This window comes from Neodiprion lecontei, chromosome 4, assembly GCF_021901455.1.
Source record: "Neodiprion lecontei isolate iyNeoLeco1 chromosome 4, iyNeoLeco1.1, whole genome shotgun sequence".
Classification (NCBI taxonomy): Eukaryota; Metazoa; Arthropoda; class Insecta; order Hymenoptera; family Diprionidae; genus Neodiprion; species Neodiprion lecontei.
In genome coordinates, this window is record NC_060263.1 from 40238106 (window position 1) to 40263515 (window position 25410).

General features: G+C 42.8%; 1 protein-coding gene across 1 annotated transcript; it reads right to left on the reverse strand.

Annotated features, from left to right (window-relative positions):
* Positions 1–5165: 5165 nt before the first annotated feature.
* On the reverse strand, positions 5166–7865 carry LOC124293881. The gene is made up of 4 exons (XM_046736693.1): positions 7693–7865; positions 7191–7247; positions 6057–6173; positions 5166–5598 (listed from the first exon to the last, which is right to left on the reverse strand). Exons 1-4 carry the CDS (start codon positions 7746–7748, stop codon positions 5478–5480), a joined length of 351 nt encoding a protein of 116 aa, XP_046592649.1. The 5' UTR covers positions 7749–7865; the 3' UTR covers positions 5166–5477.
* Positions 7866–25410: the final 17545 nt, after the last annotated feature.

Genomic DNA, 25410 nt, shown 5'->3' on the forward strand with positions numbered 1-25410 from the left:
CCTACCATGCGCTCGACTAGCGTCTGAGCAGCACCACTGCATCGTTGGCTCTTGAAATCGACGATGCGGCATGCTTAGCATCAGCGTTGTTAGCAGATTCCAACCCCTTATTGAGCTGGGAGTCCGGGGGTAGTTATTGTTTCGATTCAAATGTTTTCAATTTATTTTCGTTCCATTGATCTTATTTTTACTTACAACTCTTAATTTTAAACAACGTCAATTTTTATACTTCACATATTTCTTATTTTTCTATTTTTTTTTATTTGTCTAATTTTTTCCCCTTCCTTTCTTTTTTCTTGGCAACCAAGTGTGAGCTGAAATAACGTTTCATTGACAACTTTAATTTATCGTACTTATTCTCGCAAAATGAAGATTCGGGCGATTATGCACCTTTCAAACTACACAAATCTGTAAAAAAAATATTTTATTCAACTGCATGGGATGTTTTTGGTAAACATTATGTTTTCGAGTCTGCTGAATCTAAAAATAACCTCCATTTCCCTCCATCACGTAGAGTATTTTTGCAAAATACAAAGCGTTGGCGTAAAAAAAATCATAACAATAATGAAAAAACTACCATTTAATTACAATGAACTAAATCATGTTTCTCATAAAATTAAACATACAATTTCTTTATGAAATATATTTAACATTCCGTGTCTATTCTTTTCGCCTAGGAAACCTTTTCTTCTTGTCTTTGACACTTCTTCGAACACGCTTCCGCTTTCCATTTTCTGTTTTTCTATTTGTATTTATTCGTGAGTCTCATTATAATACATATTAAATAAAAGTAAGAAATTAATTTTGCACAAAATTTTTAGAATCAACAATAGGATACCAGATTTCGGACTAAACGGGAGCTTACCTCTAAATAAACCTACAGACATGAGTTCAAGAAAAAACGTGTGACGTGCTGGAATTTTTTGACTATTTTTCCTGGTTTCAGTGAGTGAAACCCTGTTAAAAAAAGAAAACAGTATAAAAAACCTGTTGAGTTTTTTAGTTACAGATCTGTGTTACCGTCACCGTTCTCTCAGCTTCTTCGGTTATCTCTGGCGCAACTTTGCTCCTGCATGTCAGGTGCCTCGAAACAGTTTCCTATATCTGCCGTTCTGGCATCTGTCAGCGCACGTCCGCAAAACCGTGACGTGTTATATTTCACGGTGCAGACCCAGGCCGAGCACTTTGGCTTTTCTCATTACTTTACTTCCCAGCTCGCATGGCACAGGGCTCGCCGGCTCGCACAATGTAGAGTTCACGCCATGCGTGTCTGCGCTCTAGGGTGTCCGCGAACTCGCAATTCATACCATACATGCATGTATGACATATACGGCAAACAAATTCCAGGCAAATCGCGTATTCTCCAACGCTGCAGTCGTGCAGAGGCATGAATCGCTTACATGTATAAAAATCGCTGGGTAAAACAGGTATTTTTCCAGGAAGTCGATACCGTTCGGTTGTGTTTCTGAACACCCTGTGTGCAGGATCATCCCCCTGCGTAAATAACGCACGGAAACGTCAACGCGCTACGGGACTGACGATGAGCTAGGTGATGATATTATCGCGTCCGAGTCTCATTGAGGTTGCGTTCATGGTCGATGGTGGACATGGGCGAGTCCCTAATTGCCGACGATTATCCATTCCCCTCGCTCCTCCTCACCCTTCTTCCTTGTCCAGCAGGGTCGGTCTTCAGGCTTCCGGCGAGCCGCGGTCCATCCGGGGACGATTGATCGCCTCCAAGTCGCAGGAGCTGCCGCAGAGAAGCCGTCTTCAGGGTGGACGTCGAGTTTCTCGCCGCACACCCCGGCTCGTTGCCTCAATCACCGGTCTTAGGTACCATCGAGTCGCCGCCCAGCGAGGCTTCAAATTAGATTCGGGTAGCGGCCCGGGTGGGAGGATTGAGGTGCGGGCGCGTTGGCGCCCCGAGCTTCGGGAACCCCGGACTCTGGGGCAATAGAGGGGAAAAACGCAGAGAAGAGGAAATGGAAAGGGAAAGGGAAGGAGAAAAACGAAAGCTGGGGAGCTAAAAAGGCGACGCACGGTGAGGAGCGAATTTATTCGATTCTCGGATATCCAATCTGAAACCCAAAAAATCCGGAGAGCACAATATATACTTCGTGTAAATATGTAGAACGCATGCAGTGTAGTACGTTCCTTATCAAGTTTGAAATTTGTGTACTGAAATACAGTCGCGCCAGTAATATCAACTTCGTACGTTTTCGGTGCATATTTTAAGCTACGAGAGAATTGGGTTTGAAATAGAGCGAGAGAAGGAAATGTAGTTTCTAAAAAACTTACTTTTTCACACATTTGGTATTATTAAAAAGGCGATTGGTGCCATGGAAACACAGTTTTAGACTTTTTATTCGTCAATAAACAGAACTAAACTTAGTTAAAAAGTAATGAGAGTTGAAATGCGTTTTGAATACGCCCATTTTCGTGACGTCATTATTCACGATACGAGCTATGTTCCGAAGTTAACTCACAGTGCTATCGGCAATGTTTTTTATCTCTCTTGCAGCGCCGAGTTCGTGATTAGCTCCGGCTCTGTCCTAGAGAATTTTTAGCGCTGCCAGCTAGTTTCGGAACGTAGCCATGGTCTCAAAATCTGTAGTTTTTAGGTTACTTACATCGTACAGTGACGTCATGGAAACGGCGCGAAAAAGAGACCGTTTCAAACGCCTCAGACTTTTAAATCGATATGACACTTAACGTATCTGACATAACAATGTAGAACATTTTTTCAATCGTTCTTTATACCCCAAATTATCGATTGGAAGGATGAAAGATGTGTTCAGTCAGTTTCAACCGTGATGCGTTCGTCGTGGGCAATTGCACTGTGTGCAGGCACCGTGCGACGCAGCGGCATTATGTAAAGTGAGTCCAATATTGCACGATGACAAGGTGCGGAACGTTCGGGGGGTTCGGTGCCAAGCGTGCATCCCCGTGATCTCGAATCGCGTCCAATTAATCGGGACACCGGGGCTCGCAAGTTTCCACTCGATTCCCGCGAGCCTCGTCAAACTGAGGCGGACTAACGAGGAGCCCATCTCCACCCTGGGGACGCAGACGGGGCTCTGCACCCGTGTACACGCTGCATGTGCGTGTTGAGGGAGGGCGACTAGCCTTGGCGTGCCGTGGGGATGATTAATGCACGCGACACCCGTGCGCCCTCGTTAAACACACACGACGAGTCTCACGGCGACGTCAAGGAACAGGTAAGCGCCTTAAAGCGACGCTATACTTGAATAAATTGACACGATTGCAGGTTTTCGGATTAGTCTTTAACGAGGGAATCGAACGGAATTTCCTTTCAATCAATCGACAATTTAGATACCCTGGAATGACGTCTGCTATACTTATATAATATTTATATTAGAATTATCTTGAAACGGAATCGTTTTTTACCACCTTATCGACAGAGCAAGCAAGTTTTTTTCAAATTTTAAGCAATTTCTATACAGTGAGCGTTATTACGTTGATTCTAAATTGTGGAATGCTAGAAGGGAAGTGCATTTTATTACTCTTTCGTACTTTTGTTCTTTGCAGAAGAGCGGAATCATTTCGAACTTCGGGAAGTGATAGAGTTTGGATATGCGCTGGTGTGGTGATTGAGAGAACTGCGGAAAGTCGACGGAATCATTGTACAAATATTCTTGCAGCTGACTTTGACTCGCTTTGAGGTTATGGTATGCTACTGTACCTTGTTTACAATTGAATCAAATTTTATTTTCTCAGTACACATTTTCCGTCAATTAACCTCTGAACCTTATCTTATGGTGACCAGACAGCCGTCATCACGAACGCTGCATATAACTTGAATCGCGAAATGACTTGCGGGCGGAATGGAAACTCCAGATCCTTGAGCATGGATTGGGAGGGAGGTCAGGGAATCCCCGACAATAATACCCATCCGTCTCATACATATGCGCACTAATTACTCCCGCTGCTAATTGGACGGCACTCGGAACAGCGGCTTCCCCCATATAACGGGACGGCAGACATTCCCCTGAACTGCGTTCAAAATGAACCGGGGATGCGAGAGGAACTCGGGCGTGCCATCTCGAGTCAGACGTGGAAGGGGACGCCCCGCGACAAGTGAAAAGTTTGAAGGATCGCGCAACAGTTAGCAAAAGGGGAGATCCCCTCGCGCAGGAGATTCCCTCTTCTACCCATTTGTACATGGTGTCCAATAGTCCTGTAAATCCTTGAGGTCCTCAAAATGTCCTTGAATTTTTTTTGTCCGCAAAAACTCCTGGAAATATCCTTCAATTTTTCTTTTGTTTTAGAAATATTCTATTTTTAAGGTTTGCTGCGAATGATATATTTATTTTTGTTCGCTGACAATGAATAAGTGTTTTTACAAAAATGACTTCTCGCCTCGAATCATATTTTTCGTTTTTACCTACCCACAGGTTGTAGTAGAAATAACGTATATCTCACCTGAAAATGTCCTTGAATTTATTACGGATTTCATACTGGACGCCATCTTGTAGGAATAATTCTGAGATTCGGGAGTCGGGTGACAAGAGTGTGGTATCTTTGAAAGGTTGCTTGCCCTTCCGGCCCAAATAAAATCCCACAGAAGTTTATATCACAACGAATAATATTTATTAATGAATAAAAAGCTTTTACTTCGTTTTACATGACGCGTCTCGTTGATTATTTAGAGAAGACGTTTCATTCGTATGTGTGTCTAACTTGTCCATCGGACCTTATCGTTAGTCTAACTATTTTCAATTCAGGAATTCAGGCAAGAGTTCCGAAGTCGCCATACTTGATGCTCTACATCTTGCATCATTGATATTATAAATGGGGCATTCCATACCAATACAATTTCTTAAAACGACTTTATTGACAAACACAATTTAAAAATCTGAAAAAATTCTAAAAAATCGTGTATCAAATATGAAAATTTTTATAAATTGTGTCGATCGATAAAATCGTCTTAAAAAATTGTAGACACTTCAAATCAAGGAAAAAAATTTTTAAAAATGCCGAGGGCCTTTCAGAGTGAGGACAACAATATAAAAAAACCGCGGTCCCAATTCCGAGAAATTAAGGATCGGACCCAGGTCAAAGTGCTATGGGATGCCCCAAATGTTTTCATTTTAAAACTATTCGCTGTCATTTCTTCATAGCGAACGTTGTTCAGTTTCAGGAAATTTTTCAATTGGCTCTGAATCTGCATCCTTGCGAATGTGTACTGCATAAGGAAGAACAAGCTCGATCCAGGAAATTCGAAAGGAGGTTGAATGAAGGGAGGCTGGGGATTTTTTCATCGGAATTATTATCGCGGCGATTCTCGGCATCCCCTTGCTGATCCGTCCGTCTAGGTTAGACGCCTTGCTTCTGCCAGCTCGAATCCCTCGGCACGGCGCCGCGGCGTCAAGTGCCGCGTTTCGAGAAGCCGTAACGCGGCGTTTCCACCGATCCAGCTTTATTCTCCGATCCACATAACCTCCTTTCGCCCTGTCTCATCCCTCACGTTTCGTCGTCACGTGTTTCAACGGGGCGTCGTGCGGGGCCCGATTGCCCCGCACCCTCAAATCTTCTCGAATGGTGATTGAAGAGTTTTTCTCTTTCAGTTCCTGGTGCCTGGGGCGATAAAGGTTATACGCTTTATACATGTAGCTCAAACTATTCGCCCAGAGTTAGCCATTACATTCAGAACTCATCCACCATGTCACAGTATATAAAAATTTGTCAACTTTAGCGAGTAATATGGCGATCAGAGAAAACGAAAGAAATGCGTTGTTTATTTTAATCAGTCGAATTTATTTCACTCGGATAACTTATTCATCGATTATAAATTTGATAAAAATCCTTTCTTCCGGCATATTTTATCAACGTACTGGGCAAAGTCAACAAATCCATCCTCTGAACTGTCACATGATCTTACGTCTTACGAATGAAAATATCTAAATTGACGAATAAGGTGCGTTCGCGAAAGATTCAACCTTCATTGGGTCGATGATATTCCGAAATCATCATCTGGCTCCAAGGCGTTCCATGTCTAATCGCACACCGTCATGGCTGATCCACACGGTACTTACGTAGGTATAGAAAATAGAGAAGGAGAGGAGCGGGGCTGCAGGTCGCCTATAATCGGGAATCTGTCAGCCGCTATCCAGCGGTCGCGTGATGCCGGCTGTGGCCCTCCAGGTTTCCACCTACATATAGTTAGACATATATATATATACATATGTGTGGATGTACGTATAATACGGGTGACAGGCGGCGTCGGTTCGTCGTTTCTGCAGTGATTCGTGACGCGGGGCGTAAGCTTCAGGTGACCCTCGTCGTCCTCCGAGGCCAGATATGTGCCTGTACAAACATACGTACGTGTGCACATGCATATATGTATATGCGTCATGGCAGTGTCGAGGGCGGGAAAATGGGATGAGAATGAGAATGAGGAGGGGGGTCGATCGCCGTGCGTGAAGTGGTGTACCTAGGTGAAAAACGATTTCGCTTGGAGATCTGCGTTGATTCTGTTTTATTCTCCATTTTCGTTTATTTTTGTAAGTATATACTCTGAGGCAGTGACGGTATATATAAGTACCACTTGAAACCTATATCTTGAAGAATGCATATCTAGAATAGTGATGTAACGAATATAAATTGTTAAGTATTCGCGAATGCGAACATGGATTTTTAAATCTGGCGCCCTTTTTTCTACGGCTAAAAGTTGACAATTGATCGACAGACAGGTACAGAATGCAAGTCGCAGGTACACATTAGCGCTGTTTGTATCTTATTCCGGAAACTGCCGAGCTGATCCGAAGTAAACCGATTATTTGTTTGATTATTTAACGACAGATTGATAACGGAAACAAATTAACTTTGAGGTTAGAGTGTGACTCAACATGAAGAAAAACTGTTATAATAGAAGTTCATTATTAAACTAACGTTTTTTCTCTTATTCAATACTATTTTCACAATTTGTATAAGCAAAATATGATGTATTTGTGACAGTCACATTTGCAAAATATTCGCACGATTTTTGCGAATGTCAAGAAATATGCGAATATTCCTTACATCACTAATCTAGAATAAGAAAATAATCTGCTATACCATAGCATGTAGCAAAAATTTCATATGGTATGTATTTCAATCTAGACTTTATGACCCAAAAATTTATACCGATCCAAGGGAATGAAAAAAAGAAAAAGAAATAAGAAACTTACCTACTTGCTCTGAAGTTTTTCAAACCCACGTGTCTCAGGCTATGTGAGGCTGATTCACTATGAAAAAACGTGAAAAAAAAAGAAATCAAAGGGACGCTCGCGGCATATGCGAATGTGCAGGCTGCATACGTGATCGCAATATAGATCACATACATACATGACGCATGTGAATATGTGCCGATGCACCAGGCTTGTATGCGTTATAGCGATACGAGGGCGTTGCGGCAGATATGTCCGTGCGTTTATTAGTGCATGTGCAGGCTATCGCAACACGCCCACCTAACCCGTAGCGTGGCTACTTTTTTGTGTAAGAGCCATTCCACAACCAAACACCAGCAAAATAATGACACACGATATATACACGTATATTTGGATATTCTTTACCCGCACGTTAATTTTTTTCCCAATTATTCCGTTTGCAATTTTATCATTTTACACTGTCTAACTACCGAGTCTAACAATACGTAGTATTAACAGGCTTTGGGTGTGCCCCTCTACATACCTAGACACTTTAAGTACCAAACTGCAGTTACACTTCTGGTGAACAATTCCGTCCATCAAACAACAACCCCTTGAATTATCACAAGTAATAGGTAATTAGTCAAAGATAGTTAGCAGACAACTCTGCTGTATAAAGTTGTTACTCTGTTGTAAGAATAAAAATGCTGGAATGCCCCATACATATACAATAAAACCTCCGCTTACGCATGACGACGAAGTCTGCCCGGTGTATTCACTGACACAGATAAAAACGTACTATGCTACGCATGTACATACAGTACGTAGGCATGCGCGTGCATCTCATCCTACACGTAGATGGGTAAACGTGTGTATATGTATGTATATATATACGTGTATATATATATATATATATATATATAATGCAGGATGACTGGGAGGCTCGGCTGGTGGTGGCGGTAACGCGATAAACGGATTAACGGCCGCCGGGCTGTCACGCCACCCCCGAATCCTCCCCCACCCCCACCCCCACCCCCATTCCGACGTTTCCACCGACCGTCCCGTCGCTTCCATCCCCACGAGGCGTCGCTTGCAGGGCTGACACCCGCATCAAAGCTACGCGATGCGTTGCGATGCTCCCTGCGGCCTCACTCCCTCTATTATATGTATGTGTAACGCTTCTCTCTCTCTCTCTCTCTCTCTCTCTCTCTCTCTCTCTTGCTTTCATTCTTTTTCCGTTTATCGCCGTTATATAGAGCTTATTTTCGTTCAGTTTTATGACACGTTTCTGCCGTAGTTTGTCGTCTGTAAACGTAACAGCTGATTCACTTTGGTTTATTTTTTAGGCATATATTATAATAGGTACGCGTTTTCACTTTGAACGTTGAACTAGAAGGCTTAGCAGCCGGATGCTGGAACTTGAAGAAATATCGTTAAATTTGGCAAATCGTATTTTTACTTCCTTAGATGTTCACATCTCTTAAATATTTGAGTCTATATTGTGGCGTTATTTTATCATTGTAATCATTTTATAACGAAGAGTGCGAAAATAAAATTCAGTGATTTTATATAACTGTCGGATCGAGCTGTTCTGTCATGCGTTGTATCCTCAAAACAATAAGTGAAATTCGGATACAAGTAGGTAATTCGTAATGCTTTCGTTGTTTTTTTCAAATTTTTACTGCAACGATCGCTCAAGCTTTATTGCAAACTTGATCGTTTATAAAAGAAATAATAGAAGTTTTAAAAGTTCAGTAAAACTCTTCCATTGTCATCGTTAAATTTTTATAATTTAATGTTACGTATATTCATTTTATCTTTCATCTGTACAATTCATGTAATTTTTGCAGAAAACAATACCTCTGGCATTATAACGTCCTACATGGAATATTAGCAAACGGCACTTTACGGCACAGCGTCTCATATAAGTATGAGACATCTCTTTTGAATCCGTTATTCAAGATTTATATTCAATTTTTGATATATAGCTGTCGTTTTCTCTTACATAATTAGACTTCTAGGATATCAATGGTGATGGTTTAGGAGGGATTGTGATCATTCCGCAAATATAGCGAGCGCTATAAATAAACAAATTGTTGAAAATGCCTGTTTTCACGGAATAAATGTAACTGCGGGAATGTTATGCGGACTTGAAAAGTGGAATTCGGTAAATTTGGGGTTGCTAAAATCAAATCCGACGTCAAAATTTCCAAATTAAAAATAGCAGATCCAATATGGCGGCCTGAAAATATAAAGATTGATGCTATTCGCTCATATTAGATCCACCATTTTGAATTTTGAAAACTTCTCAGATCCGACCGTACTTTTGAAATTGGCGACCTCGAGAACCCTCATATACCAAGTTTCAAGGAATTTGACTGCAAGGAAAAATGCATGCTTCAAAGGATAAACCATCTTAATCCGTGGGTATAATTTGTGAGCAATTGTCATTGACTCTTGTTAGATCGACCGTCTATCTCTCCATAACTTATAGTTTTATCTTTTCGTCCTTCCTTTTCAACTTTTTCTGTCATATTTCCCGACTAGCGCAATAGCAGCGGCAGCATCAGCGGAGGCGGCAGGCTCGGTCAGACTAGGATGTTTGCTTCCCGCGTATAGAGAGTAACCCCGAAGAGCGTGCGGCGCGCGGCCCTTTCATCCCTCGGGATTAAAGCCGCCGCCTAATAGGCGCGGGGGAGTAAAACGGTAGGCATGGCAGAGGCGGGAGAAGCGGGTGAAAGTTGAAAGCGCCGCGGCAACGAACGAACAGTGGAGGGACGCTCGTGCCGTAACGTCGAGTTGGCTGCAAGTTGTCGGAAAAGTTTCGGCGCTCTCTCTCTCGCTCTCCCTCTCTCTCGCTCTCTCTCGCTCTCTCTATCTCCCTCTCACTGGAGACGGCGAGGAAGCGAGAGCGAGAGCGACCCTCCGTTAAGACGGGGGTTCGTTTCATTGTCGGAATTATATGGGCGCTGCTGGCGGGAGGGAATTAAACGGCATCGAGGGAAAAACGTCCAGAACAGCTCGCGGGCTTTGTTCCTGAACCTCTCGGGTACCTACAACAGAAGTTTCTCAGACTTGAGGGCCTCCGGAATCGCCTTCCGGATCTTGACGATGCCGGACGAACTCCCGAGAATATTGTGAAACCGCGAGCTGGGGTTACGGTGCGTATATGCTGCGACGAAATTGGCGTTACGATAATAAATCGGGTTCGTTGAGTGGTAAACAAGTGACCCAAAAACAGGCAGAAATTAAAACAGGGGAAATATGCATTTATTGGCGATTTGTGATGTAACGAATGTTCGCATCCGCATCCGCATTCACGAAAATCGTGCGAATATTTTACAAATATGGTTGTCACGAACACTTCATATTTTGCTTATAAAAATTGTGGAAATAGTATTGAATAAGACCAAAAACGTTAGTTTGATGATGAAATTTTATTGTAAAAGTTTGTCCTCACGTACGAATCACACTCTAACCTCAAAATTAATTTGTTTCCGTTGTCAATTTGGCGTTAAATAATCAAACAACCAATCGGCTTGGTTCGGAATAAGATGCAAACGGCGCTAATGCGTGCCTGCGACAATGCATCGTGTATCTGTCGATCGATCGATTGTCAACTCTTAGCCATAGAGAAATGGCGCCAGATTTAAAAATCTGCATTCGCGTCCGCAAATATTTACAAATGTACTGTTTTTGCGGTAATTTTGTTGCTTGGCGCAGCAACCTTATTCATCTTATAACATGGCGAAACGGGTGATTCTACCCTAACGATACATTGTATGTTATATAAACACGTGTATCGATGATAAATAAAGATAAGACACCGACGATGAAAAACAGTCGGCGCCATATTAGCGGAAGTTGAGACGCCACGTCCTCGACGTTATCTGATCTTTACATCGCCCACTACGACTTTATATATACGTATACAATCCGTCGACAGGAACCCCTTGAGGGCTCTCTCATTTTTCAAGGGTAGAGCACTGCGGCCTTCGTCCTTATCCTACGACATGTACGGTATCCATACCCGGAATTTCTGTTATTTGAAAGGAGCCGCAATCTTCAACTTGCTTAAGGGGTTACATGGGTTAGGAAATGTCAATAAATCCATTTTAAATTTTGATTTCTTTTTTTTTTGTATCCAACAGTTCAACATGTCAAGAACATTTTCCAAAAGTTTGCAGTCAATTGGAGTAAAAGTCTAGCAAAGAGAGCCTTCGGAAATTCCTATCGTTAGATTCGACCGTGTACCTTTATTTTCTCAAAACTATATTTTACAAATCGGTGAAAACGATTCCCCAGAAGCTGATGCACCGATCTTATTGATATTTTGGACACTTCTTCTAGATAGGATTTACTAGTACTTCCATGAAGGTTTTTTTTTGTTCCTCGATCACAATTTATTCTACAAGGCATGGTGTACATGGTGTAGATTTTACCAAAAATTGTACTTATTTGCGAAAAATTCGAATCATTAAATTTGAATCAAATAAATCGTTCATTATATCAGAGAAAAAAAAAAAATTATGAAAATGATGAAAATCTTTAAGTACTGAAAAAAAATGTCTTACCTGTCCATTTACATATCGTATACTTTGCATTGAAAATTTCAAATGCACGGGCACTTGCCGCATATTTAAATATTCCGTAGCGATCAAAACAAGTCCTCCTTCTAATTGTATATACAAAATACGATACTCTGTAATGAAAATAAAGAAGAAGAGCAAAAATAGAAGGAGATAGATGATGAACGGGGCGTCGGGTGCGGATCCAAAAGAGGATTTCGGGAGTGGTTAGTCAGAGTTCGAACAAATATAATCAATCAATCAATCATGACGCCACGGCTTCTTTCCGAGTCTTTTCCACTCCCTCCGATCTTCTCCAGAGTTTCTCCTCTGTGATATCTAAATTCCGAAATTATTATCATTATGCATCTACAATAGGATGATTTTTAAAAAATTTTTTTATTCTTACGATGGCTTTGAGAAGCTAGTTTTTGGCCTCAAACGAAGCCTCGTGAAACCAGAACTCGGCAGTAAAATTGTAAAAGGTAACTCTTTCGGTTTTAATTTTTCAAACACTCTAACCGAAATATCTCGAAAACTGTACAAGTTAGGTAGATATTTTTGGTTTCATTTTGTAGATAATCAAATTTTCTTTTAAAAAAACATCGTGACTACTACGTGACGTTACGTGTATCAGGGTAGAAGACGGTTGAGATAAAAATCAACTAGATAATAAGCATCTTTGTTCATTTATTCAATGCACCCAACTTTGAACAATTAAGTGTATACCAGTCTTGACCTTTCTCATAGTAAATTTGATTATCTACAGAATGAAACTAAAGACAGTCTCCCAACTAGTACAGTTTTCGAAATATTTCGGTCAGAGTGTTTGAAAAATTTTAGAATCTTGCTCCCGAGTTCCGGTTTCGCGAGGCTTCGTTTGACGCTTAAAAACTAACTTTTCCCATGGTACGTAAGAATAGAAAGTTTAAAAAAAAACCACCCAAAAATCTACAGCATTCCTTTTCCAAAGAGTATCAGAATTCGCGATTGTCGAACCAACCGCGGTTTCGCTCCTGATCTCTGGATACTAACTTCCGGAAACCAAACTGCCGCCTCGATAACTATTATTCAGCGACTGACCTGACAGGCGTATGTATGTGCAGATAAAGATAGCCAGCTGGCAACTGCCCGGTTCAAACCGAGGTTAAAGTTCAGCCTGCGGAACGCGTAGTCTGACCGTTTTCGCTGCTGCTGCTGCAGTCCAGCGGGAGAAAATAGGTTGGCGATATACGTATTGTCGATACTCCGTCATCAGCCCGAGCTCCATGTAATTTCGGCGATTAACACGATGAGAAAATAATAGCAGATTTTACTCAAAGCCGCAAGAAAAGAAAGATAAACCAGAGTTTTTTTTGTATAAAAAATATACCCATGTAGACTATATTTTTTACTATAAATGTAGCATATTTTACTCTGCAAACAGTGATTCTACAGTGAATCCGTCGTATATTTTACGAGAAAATCTTTTTACTGCAGTTTTGAGTGAAATCTGGTCTTTTAACTTCTCCATTAATCCAGTCGAAGAGTTGTTATTATTTATTGACAGATTGGAAAGATGCTAAGAAAGGAAATTTTCTTATAATAATCGTAGAATCTTCCTCTCTGCGCGTTGTAAAATACTCATATGGTCATAGGGTACAGAAAAAACGTTGTTTTCAAAATCATTGAGCTCTGGAATATAACCTTACGATTGGATAATACACCGTCTCCGGCTGATTATAACCAGCTATGAATAAAAGGACTTGCATGTAGGTATTGTAGTATCAAGTTGTAAAAAAGTAAGTCAAGTAGCAAAATCCACAGTCTATAGTAATCAAGTACGCACGAGATTCTTACAATAAATTTAAATACCTAAATATAAATTACACCATACACCCTTGCACTTTCGAAATATGATTCCGTTGATCAAATTACACGCACTTCACAATAGACACATTATAAGTATATGATACATGGTACACGAATTTAGGACTCGGATAAATCTGTATTTAAAATTACAAGATATATACAATATATTGTACGTATAATATATAGACTTAAAAAACTACAATATGAAAAATACAAACTGTATCATCTATCTCCAAACATCGTACTTTAACTAAGTAACCAAGTAAGGAATAAAAATGATTTAAATAAAATTGAGAACGTTTTTACATATTATCCTTCAAAGTGCCTGCCTGTCTCGTTCAGGAGTCAGCAGATAACGCGGAAGCTCTATCGGACGTGTTGACTATTTATATATACACAAGTCGTACCTCTAAAAAAAAATATCGAATTTCAAGAAAAAAAAAATTCCGGCCCTCTAAAGTTTAATCCGAGCCCTATATAGGTACATGATATCATGTACATACATACATACCTTTTATGTGCATGCGTGCAGAGTCATATCCGAGTTTTGCTTCAAGGCAGAAACCGGTACTCTGAGTCGCAAAAACAGGGATAAGGATTGGACCGTAGGGTAGTAGGGCAGGGGGAGGGGGGGGGAGGGGGAAGGACGTTGCACAGGGCTGAAATCCCTCGGAGTTCACCCTACTCGACGGGATCGTCTGGCTGAGAGTTTAACGAGGGCGTAAACCAGCCTCGCTTTCGCTACGCCAGCCGAGATCTACAGGGACTCTCTATATACCTATACACCTATATACGTATATATACATATACATATTTACAGATATACATGTATACATATACATATATATATATATAACGCGTCTCCGCCCTCGCGTCCGATTCCGCGGCCGTTTTCTCGTATTCCCTTTTCCTCTCTCTCTCTTACTCTCTCCCAGTCCTTGTAATAGCTTCCAGGCTCTCTCTTTCTTCCACCCCCGCGCGTTATCTATTCTCTATATGCGACTGTTCCACCCACGATAATATCCCCCCCCCCCCTCCTCCACCCGCAACCCCACGAATCACCCCCGCGGATACTCTCCGCGTGCAATCCGACCGAATCCATACCCTCTTGATGTATACGCGTGAGGTATACAGGTATATATGTATGTATGTGTGGATATTTCTATGTACATAGATATACGTATGCCTCGTGGTCTGCTGGTATAAATTATTATAGGTATATACTTATCGTGTGTATGTATGTCTGCATGCGGAATATTGCCCCCGGATACCAGGTCACAAGGAATAAGGACTGGTGCCAGGTATAACATCGATGTATGTACCTACATTATACAAAAACATTATACTTGTGCTATTTGTTTCGTTTATGTTAGTGAATATGGCAGAAATTTTTGTAATTTTAACAGTCGAATTGTCATAAATGGTCAAATCAACTCAAAAATTTTAGCGGATCGGCTGGGATATTGTTTTTTTTTTTTTAATCGTGTATCGTACAACTCACAACTGTATCGTATCTAATCGCATAAAGTACTTATCAACTGTCCACCGAATATCGGATAATCTTGATTTTGGAAGAAAAAAATTATTTCAAATTTGATGAAATGCTTAACGCCTATGCATACCTGATGGAAATTGTAAGAAATTTTTTCTTCCTCTGACCTTCCCCTTTAATTTTTAAACCCTGCCGCACACTTTTAACGAAACTTGAGATATACGCAGTGCATAATATACAGGTATAACGTTTCTGTTTTTAGCCCCACGAATCTATCACGCATGCAGGATTTCGATGAGTGCATTTTTTGCATGTCGTTTCGCCATTACACAGAGTAAACACCCTGGGATATTATTTTTTACAAATGTGCACAGGCTTTGCATAGTATACCTACATATCTGAGTGGGGATGGACTGTAAGGCCGAGCGTGCGACGGCGATCTACGACCATTAATTCACTCCGTTGGCTTCGACTCCCCTGCGTATAACGTGCGGCGGTCCGGCAAAGAGCACGCAGACCAGCCACGCAACTTATCTATGTACATAAGTTATGTGGTTTTTACCATATACCAATTGCCCGCTTGACATTTGCTTGTATATTATATATACGTAACGTAAGTTACGTACGTCAGGAGTTAACGAGCGTTTATGGGTATAATACGATGACGTATACGTAAATTTTCACCTGTAAGATTGAAAAATTTGTTTCCATTTTTATATTCAAATATCATTTTGAAATCGAGGACTATACTTCGCGAAATTAAACAAAGAACAATAATTTTTTTCCAAGATCTTTATCGAAATGCTTTTTCATGCACGTTATAACAGAGAATGATCTCTTGTGTACCGGGAAATCCAGACGAATCGCACTACCGCTGAATAAAAAAAAAACGTCAGATTTCGAGGCTGTGCAATTCGTCTAGATTGGCTGGTACGATGATGTAAAATTTTGTTTACCGACACAATATCACCAATGCCCACTAAAACCTCTCAGTTACAGATTTTTTCGAACATTAATACTTTTACAATAAAACATACACCGAGAAAAAAAGTTTTTCCCACGTTATTTTCATAAGAAATTTCGTTCACAAAACGGAATACCTTAGAGTTGACGTAAAAATCTAAAAAAATTGATCGATTGTTTTTGAATTATTACAACGTAAACACTGCATCGTGTAGCGATCCTTGATCCAGATTTACTCCGCGCTACTTCATAATCTGTATAACAGTGCAGGTGCCTGTATAAACATCCTAGCCCGCAGGTATAAGCAGGTACGCACATACCAATCCGCAGACAGGTTAGATAGCTGCTGTATACAGGATGTGTAATACGGGAAGGTATACGAAGGTATATATAGATATACGGCGAGATATACGTATAGCCAGTGTGCACGTACCGCGGGCCAAGAGCCATCTTCCCTCTCTACTTTTCCTTCTATTTACGGCACTCGACGGCTCGGTGTTCTCGGGTTTGCCGTTGCGGTGCAGGCGGCACGTGTCAGGACAAAGAAAGAGCGAGCTTCTAAAGCACGGCTATACCTAGGAGGGCGGGAGGGTGTGGGGGGGGGGGGGGGGACGCTCGTGCCAGAGCGTGAAGACGGGTCAGAGTCGAAGGCTCTATCTCCTGGCTGACGCGACGCTCGGAGAACGGAGGAAAGACGAAAACAGCCCTGCTCAATTTTGGATGTTTCGAAACAACGGAGGGATTTTGGTTTCGCCTGAATATCGAAGGTCTTTACATTCCACGAGTGATCAAACTTCACTGGTGCCAAGTACTTCGTCGCACGGGATTCGAGTTCTCGACTAAATATTCGTATGAAATTTCGATAATCCGATCACGTTCCACTTCGAAGAATGAAAACCTTGTCGTTTTGAATTTTTGAACGGAAAATATGTGAAAAAATTCAGAGATCTGAATACGAATGGCAAGAACTGATGTACCGAACTGCGTCGAGAATGGCTTACAACCGGTAAGGATATCGATGCTTGAAACTTTCCTTACAGCGCCATGTTTTTTTAAACAAAAAACGTGCCGAGGGCGTGTCGGTGGATCATTCTGCGTCGAAATTTCGCCAAAACCAATCAACGATTTCAAATATGGATAGTGACGTAGGAAATTTCGGTCGATAACCAATCAATTGCTACACGACGTCCGTGTTATTGGCAAAATTGTGTAAAACGTCCAGTGTGAAGACCGGCGTATAATAAATTTCCGACAGCTAATAAGAGACATCGCGTAAAACGGAAGACCGTATGCATGCAGGATTCCCGCGAGGTCCGGAAAGCGTGACTATAGCCATAACCGCCTACCGCATTTGCATCGCAACGCGACCGGCGCTGCGGCCATTAATTATTCGGCGTTATTTTACCTGTCAGTCGAGGGGGTCCGCGCCTAGGTTTTACGTTACAATTATATTCGCGCGCGCGCGCTCGCGTTTGTGAAGAGCGCATATATACACACACCTCGTAGGCATACAGTACTGTACACGTATGTGTATCAGCGGTGAGCAGGCACACTCGCGGACCCCAACCTTCGTCGCGGGTGAATTATATACACACCGCGACGGCACGCGGAAGCTCGCACGTGTGCGGACGCGTAGGAGGCGGGTTGCGCGCGTGTCGCGGTATAACCTATGTATGTATAGTGCGAGCCGTGCCAATGACGACGTGTGTGCGTCCGCGATGTGTGCACGCGGCATAGACCGGGCACATTATAAGCGGCGCACGGCGCTCGGCGAGCGGCGGCCTTATCTTATCTTTGGCGGCGAGCCACGCGCTCCTCCTCCGCCCCCACCCCCACACCCACCCCCGCCCATCGTGGTTTATTTCGCTCCCCCGGCGACGATCGGCCCCGCTATCTATAGGACGATCCGTTCGTTGCCCGTTGCGATTAATTGTCAGTTCGCCGTCGCTGAAAGCGTTTCTGCCATGCTCGTCGTTTCTTTTCAGCTCTATACTGTACCGTGAAATACATCTGCGTCGCAATTCTACCGACCGGAGATCTCGCGCGTTACGCCTCGGCTTAAGGCTCATCTATAACGTATGCATAATGTATCGCACAACGTTACACCGAGAGCTTTACAGAAATGCATCTCATGTATAAAGGGTGAGGAAAAAGTATGGAAACTCCTTTCAGTAAAAAAATAGTGAACCCTGAAGATTTACTTCAAGATCAACATTCATAAGCTAATCGGATCAACCCGACCAAACCTGACAACTTTTATGTGAAATATCTTGCGTGAGATGCGGATCCTCAAAATTTATCCGCGTTATTCTTATACCGAGCACAGTTGTGACCTTTATTTGACCCGCAAACGTCACTTTGACCGCAGCCCTTAACATGTATTTAAACTTGAGATTTCCCGCTGTTTCCTATTCTGGCACTAAACATGCGGTGTATTCGTTTGCAAAATCACTTGATCTCAAAATTACCTTGAGTATGAGGTTCGTGGTCAAATCAAAGGTTACCATTGAATCCCTTGTTAAAAATTACGCAATATTTCACCTTGGCAATTTTTTTTTTTTTTTTCACCAAACCCCGCGAGATTTCTACAGGTTCCCATACATGTTCCTCACCCTGTATTAATCCAAGCTGTCGGTGTTGCACGAGATACGTGCAGGTGACTTTTACTCTTCGGTGCAGTATAATATATTATACAGATATTACATGCAGCCGAACGTGAGTCAAACACGTTGCAGTAACCGATTCTTCTACCTTTTATGTTAATTAAGCTCTTGAACTTGAATATAAACATCGATTACATCTGCATGAGCCGATTGCAAGATGAAACTTTTTTAACGACGGACTTTTAATTTTACTATCCGCACGTATCTTATCTTGATATATTCGGCCGCACTAACCGAAAGTATGCGATTTATCATCGCAGTTATACTGTACATACATGTACGTTAATAAGCTTGTACGCATACAACGTTATGCGGATACGAATAATGAGAAAAAGAAATTTTTTCGCCGTCGAATAAAAAATACTCTTGTATTATACAACCCCGCGGATATAAACTGCAGTACGCGACAGAAAAGCTCAGGTATGCGAACACACGGGTATATAGTGGTAAATGTGAGAATATCCTAGGCACGTATTAATCAAACTAGCCCAGCAGTTATAAGCCGCATGCGTCTACATGAATATCTGCATTACATGTATCGTATCATGTATGTGTGTACCTGTATACATCTTTAACCGTAATACGCTTATAAATGGTAAATATTTTTCGCACGTTGTATAAATATATATAATACATATATCCTTGCAGTGGCGTATATACTATACATATACTTATACACGCATATCTGTGATTGCCTACATGACACGTACAGAGATTATACACGCGCATCAGGCATATATGTACACTTATACCTCCCCCATGTATATACGGAGGTGTAGATACATACGTGTATATTGTACATGGAGCATAGCTCTGCAACACATAGCGACACGTGTACTTTCAGTAAATATGTATACCTGATCGTGCCAAGTCTCTCTGTGCCTATTGGTGAGCACATGATATTACGCTTCGTAGATATGTGTACGCATGTGACGTATATACATGTATTTATATCTGTATATTAGGTACATGACGACGCGATGCCGGCTGGCACGCCTGCGGCTATGATGCTGCATCGGTACGGAGTAGAGTAGAGTAGAGTAGAGAAGAGAAGAGAAGAGAAGAGGAGGAATGGCGAAGAGTCGGAGGTTCGGTGAGGCGGCTGTCCCAGCTACGCTACGATTCCTCTCGAGTGTTCAAAACCCATACGTATGTACGTGTCAACACGTCCGATTGCTGTAGGTAGGACGCCGCTCGTTTCTATCGTTGCACGTCAATTTGGCGTTACTGCGGCTGCACCAGTTCTTCGCGCATACATACCTGCACGGTGTACGAGCGTAATGTAAAATGAACAAAAGTTTGCAGCGTGCTTGGCTATCCAGTATATCCTGCAAAAGAATCTTTCTAAAGATACTAAATCGTCGATATTCTAGCATGTCATCTCGAGTTTGTCAAAACTCCAAATTTATGAACTCTGTAATATAATATGCATGCAAGTACATATAATGTAATATTCTTTTGGATGGAAAAGTTGAGTACTGTATTTAACACATTGACAAATTGGAAAGAGCATTGCAACGTGCCTCCAAAGTCTGCACGTACATACCGTACCACACACGCAAGCGCATACTTGCCTTATACACCTATACGCATAGACGTCTACTTATAACACACGTATAGATACACATTAGCCTAGGCGCGGAGGCATGAGGCATGCAGGCTTACGTGCCGAGCATTAAGGTGTCGTCGGCCGTGTAATAACACGATGCCGACCGTAGATACCTACCTATATAGCTACATAAACCTATATGTATACATTGCGGATGCGGGCAGGAGGTCGGCTGGAGAGCGCGAGAGAAGGAGTTGAGAGACTGTATGGAGAGATAGAGAGAGAGAGAGAGAGAGACGAGCCCAACGTTCACGGCTCTCGTTCTCTCTCAACGCGGTTCGACTCGTTGCGCTAATTGTATCAATTGAAGTGTTCGAGCTGAAACGGCGCCGTGTAGAATCAAGCAGCGTGTGTGCGTCCCTTCTACGCCTGCGTTTCAGCGTCGTGTGTATTCTTACACCTGCGTGATATGTCTAAAAAAAAAAGAAAAAAGACGCCAAGTAAGAGAGAACGAGACGAAACTCCGGAATACAATGATGGGCCAGATTTCAGCACAGAGTTAGCAGTAACGATTTTTTTCACTCATTGCCTCTGTCTTCTTTGGTCGTTCAAATATTATAATTATTAAGTGATAACCTATGACCAGAGTCGAGATTACATAATTCGAATTCTCACATTTTCCACCAACCAAGCATTTTGATTAGACTGCAAAGCTTAGTCAACCGATCTGTATGCTTTGAATGGTGGGGAATGTGAAACATTAAATCACGTAATCGATCTCCAGGTGTTGACAGCTGCCTGGTTTACATATTTCGAACGACCGAAAAACGGAAACGCGGCTAGTGGAGGAAGTCGTTACTATAATAACTCTGGGCCAAAAATTGGGCCCATTTTTTTCTGGCACGCCATCTTCATTTTCGTCTCCTTCTTATCTCTCTTACATCCTGGTAGTACCGGTCGAATAGTCTTTGGTTACTTGGAACGGAGTACTCAGGTACGGAAGCTCGTCCATAACGGGGCGGCGTCGGATTTGCAACTTGCGTATAACTTCTTCTCTGACGCTGTCGGGCTGCTGCAGTCGCCGTTCTTTGAGAAGTCTGCGGCGGAGATTGTGCAGGAGGGGTTCAAAAAGAAAGAAGAGAAGAGTGGAGGAAGGTCGAGGCTGATTTATACGCCGGATTAGAGCGGCGACGGTGGGTTACGTACAGACAAAATCTCCGCGATGTTGGCCGGCGGTTAGAACGACCGCCATGTTGAATTTCAACCCCCGAAATATGAGAAACTTGAGCCGGAATATTTGAAACGATACCAACGGTATCGCGCACGTGGATTGTACGAATAAAAAAATTGTCGATCTTTCTGTATGGCGAATTGAATCGCAAGTCGGAGGAGAGGAAGAAGAGGAAGAGGAAGAATAACTAAAAAAAGTTTAAACAAGTGTCGTATGGGGGGGGGGGGGACTACAGAAACCGATGCGACAAAAATAGACCGGCAAGTTTGTGCGAGGAGATGAGCCGAGTGAGTTTGTTGGCGAGTTCCTGGTGATCAACTACGCACCATGCCTTTATGGCAATGCTGCAGCTACGTCATCCACAACTAACAATTCAACAGCTAAGCTACGTCACTCGCATGCCGACGAGCAGCGACGGTGAGACGAGTTAAGTCAACGTTGTGCGTACGAACGCCGAACGGTTCGCGGGGGCGACGATAAAACGTCGAGGGCCGCAGTGGCGTGTTTGGTATCGTTGACTAGGTGAGTGCGGTGTGAGGGAGAGTGAGAGGGAGGGAGGGGTGTAATCGAGATCGAAATCGAACGGAAGAAAAACAAGCCGTAAGACAGTCGCGAGCGAGTTTTGGTTGGGCGTCGTCAGGGGAGGGTGAGAACTCGCCTCACGCAACTCGCGATCAGCACCAGCGACGGGTGAAACCAAAAATATCGGTACGCGTGTGTGCAGGTATCGAATTCCGATAAAAAACCAGCGTTGGAAGAAGGCCCAGCTGAAATCATCTTCCGATCAACTCGTTGCACGCATCTCGGTCTCCAATCTTTCTCCAATCTTTCTCTCCAACATAGGGTTACATAGCAGCGTATGGGGACTGCATTGGGGTGGCCTAAAAGGATGTTCGCACATTTTTTTCTTTGCGTTGATCAAAACAGTTGATTTGTATGCTAAAACAAATTCCTGTTAAAGGAGAGCTCTGTAACTCAATTGTCAAAGGATCTTTTGCATTCCGTATCTGATTAACACGTGAAAAATCAGAGAAAAAGCGACAGAGGAAGCTCCACCCGATTACTGAACAAACACTTGTTTTTTTTTTTTTTTCTACAAATTTTTCGGTCGAATTCTTCGAATGTTACAACCGAACATCTTATCTGGTAGATGGGAATTCCTGCTTGATTCGAATAATCTTGAGCATTTTCAATCCCGACATTTGCACTCTTTCGGACGGTCAACTTCAGCGAAGCATGCGTACCTGCAAAAAAAAAAAAAAACATTCAAAACTTACCGATTCACAGGTAGCTGAAACCCCTCAATACGGTCACTTTCCCGAGCGTCCCTTTAAAATCAAGCAACAGGGCTCTCTCCTTTCGCAAGAATTTCTTTCGGCACACAAATAAACTTTTTCGATCCGCGCGTGTGGAAAATAAAATAAATACAAAAATATTTTTCCGCCACCCTAGTGCTTCATGCGCGGACGAGGAGTGACCGATCCCATCCCCCCCCCCCTTCCCAAGAGTCGGCGGTAGCCCGAGGCCGCTCGCTTCGCCTTGCCTCGACGGGTAACTCCATTAAAGTTGCACCTATATTTTCCGTGCGGCAGCGGGACGCGTCGCCGCGGCTCGCCTTGAAGCACGAGACGCGGTTGCGACGAGCTGCGCTGTTGGCGGGTGGGTGGGAGGGGACCGATGGGGGATGGGGGACCGTTAATGAGCCCCGTCTCTGCTCGCCGGTTGTGTACGCTGTTCGTACCACACGTAGGTAGGTACCTCCGAGCTCGGTCGCGGCGGCGAGCGCTGCTCTCTTTCTCTCGCGCTCTCTTTTTTTTTCCCTCGCTCTCGCTCCCGCAGGCAACCAACGCGACGTTTTTTGTGGCGCGACGCAACGGCTACGCGCCTCCGTCCTTGCCTACGCTCTGCGCGCTGCGCTCGTCGTCTACGTCGCGTGCGTTTAGCCGCTGAACGTGACTCGCGACGGCTGTGTGCGTGCGTAAAGAGAGCTACGTTGCGCGTTGCCCCCTGCCGTCCCTGCCTGAGCGCGCTACCAACGCGTTTGTAAATAAATACTGTTGCGGAGGAGGAACCGCGCCCCTGAGCTGTGTTGAGGCACGCTCACATCGGCGATCCCGGAATGGTAGGTTGTAGGCAGATATGTAGGTAGGTACGGCGCATTCCGGCCTGCCGGCGAAGGCGACGAGAGGATCCCGCTGGTGTGGGAGAGACTCTCCTGCCCGCCGCACCACGTACCTGACAGTGCTACGGAACTCCGACCGACGGAATTCGTCCTCCGAGTCTCTGACGTATAACGTGAAGGTAGTGCGTCAGGCGGGAGGGAAAAATTTATCGGTGCATTCGGAGGTGCCGAGTTTTCTTTTTTATTTTATTTTTCTTTCTTCTCGTCTCCCGATCGTTTCAACCCTCTTTGAAACAGATACGTGCGAACTACTAAATTCAAATCAGCATATATTGATCTTCGTCGGAATATTACATCGAAAGAAAATGACGAAAAAAAACAAACGTAACTTTACGAACAAGGAAATCTTAATTTTCGCTGTACGATTATATATTTCAGTACATTCTGTTTTCAGACGATAATCCTCTACAATCACGCTCAACAAGCAGAGATGAATTTTTACTCGTTGCAGCGAAGTGAAGTTTCAATGAAATAAAAAATGTTTTTATATTCTTGGAATCTCCCCCTCTCTCTCTCTCTCTCTCTCTCTCCCTGGGTGTGACCGAATGATTTTTCAATTATTAACAAAATCGAATATTCATGACAAATTTTTCAGAATCGTAATGAACCGCTATTTCCATAATTCCATTGATTATTTTAGCTTGCATATATTCGGTGGTAAGGTAAGAAGGAAGGATTGATGTCTGAAGAATAAAATTTTTACTTCATTTCTTTGTACACGATCTGAAATTTATACTACTTTATTTATGTATTCATCCAATTGCACGTCACATGTAGATTGTGGGTACAATTAATTTCTCAGCAAGTATTCACTTACAATCAGCTCATTGTCAGTGAAAAACGGTCTACACAGCGTAGGAGCGGCTCATGTTTCATAGCACAATAAACTATAAGGACTTATCTAGTATATGTATATACTCCGTTATTGTCATTGTTATTATCATTACTATTACATTATTCCCAAAGTGGCAGGTACACTTTTTTATACATACTTTCTAACGACTTTTCCGCGTGTACTATGTAACAGTTCATTGTAGATATATCCAACATCTGTGAAAAGAAATTACACCTTTTACACTGCACGCGTCATCGACCGTCGTTTGTTGTAGGCAGAAAAGAAAAGACATGCAGACCTTATCTGAACGTGCTGCAGTCTCGCCGATACCGCAACCGCTGCGCTGATCTGCGTATACAATTTAAACTAGATATTACTGTTAGCTCTGTCGTGTACCTGAAAGTAAAAAGCCGCTCGTCGCTTTAACGGTCTTCGAAATCTGAGCATTATATCACGCATTCGTGACTCCGTCGAAGCGAAGAAGCGAAGTGTCCGCAGTACCGTATACGCACGTAAAATTTTGGCGAAAAAATGTCCATGTCAAAAGAAAAGGAAGTCATATCCAGCCATCACAAAACCTAAACGGTCAACCGCGTAAAGATAAAATTAAATTTAACGTACGCGTGCAAGATGATACAATATTTTATTCGTATTCGTGCATTAGCAGAGATCGAACATTACCTGTACAAATACTGCACTCAGGTATGTACGGCCTACAAATACGTGCAACGAGTACCTCTACCCACCAACACGTATACTGCGTACATCCTACATATTATATACCCGTAAAAACGGTACGCCGCGTCCAAAGAAACCACGTATGAAACTTTTCTATTCATGAATGACCGACGACCCTGTAGGTACGTAGCATAGATAGAGAATCGTAAGAGAGCCGCACACCGACTTCAAGGGGGGAGGAGGGAGGGCC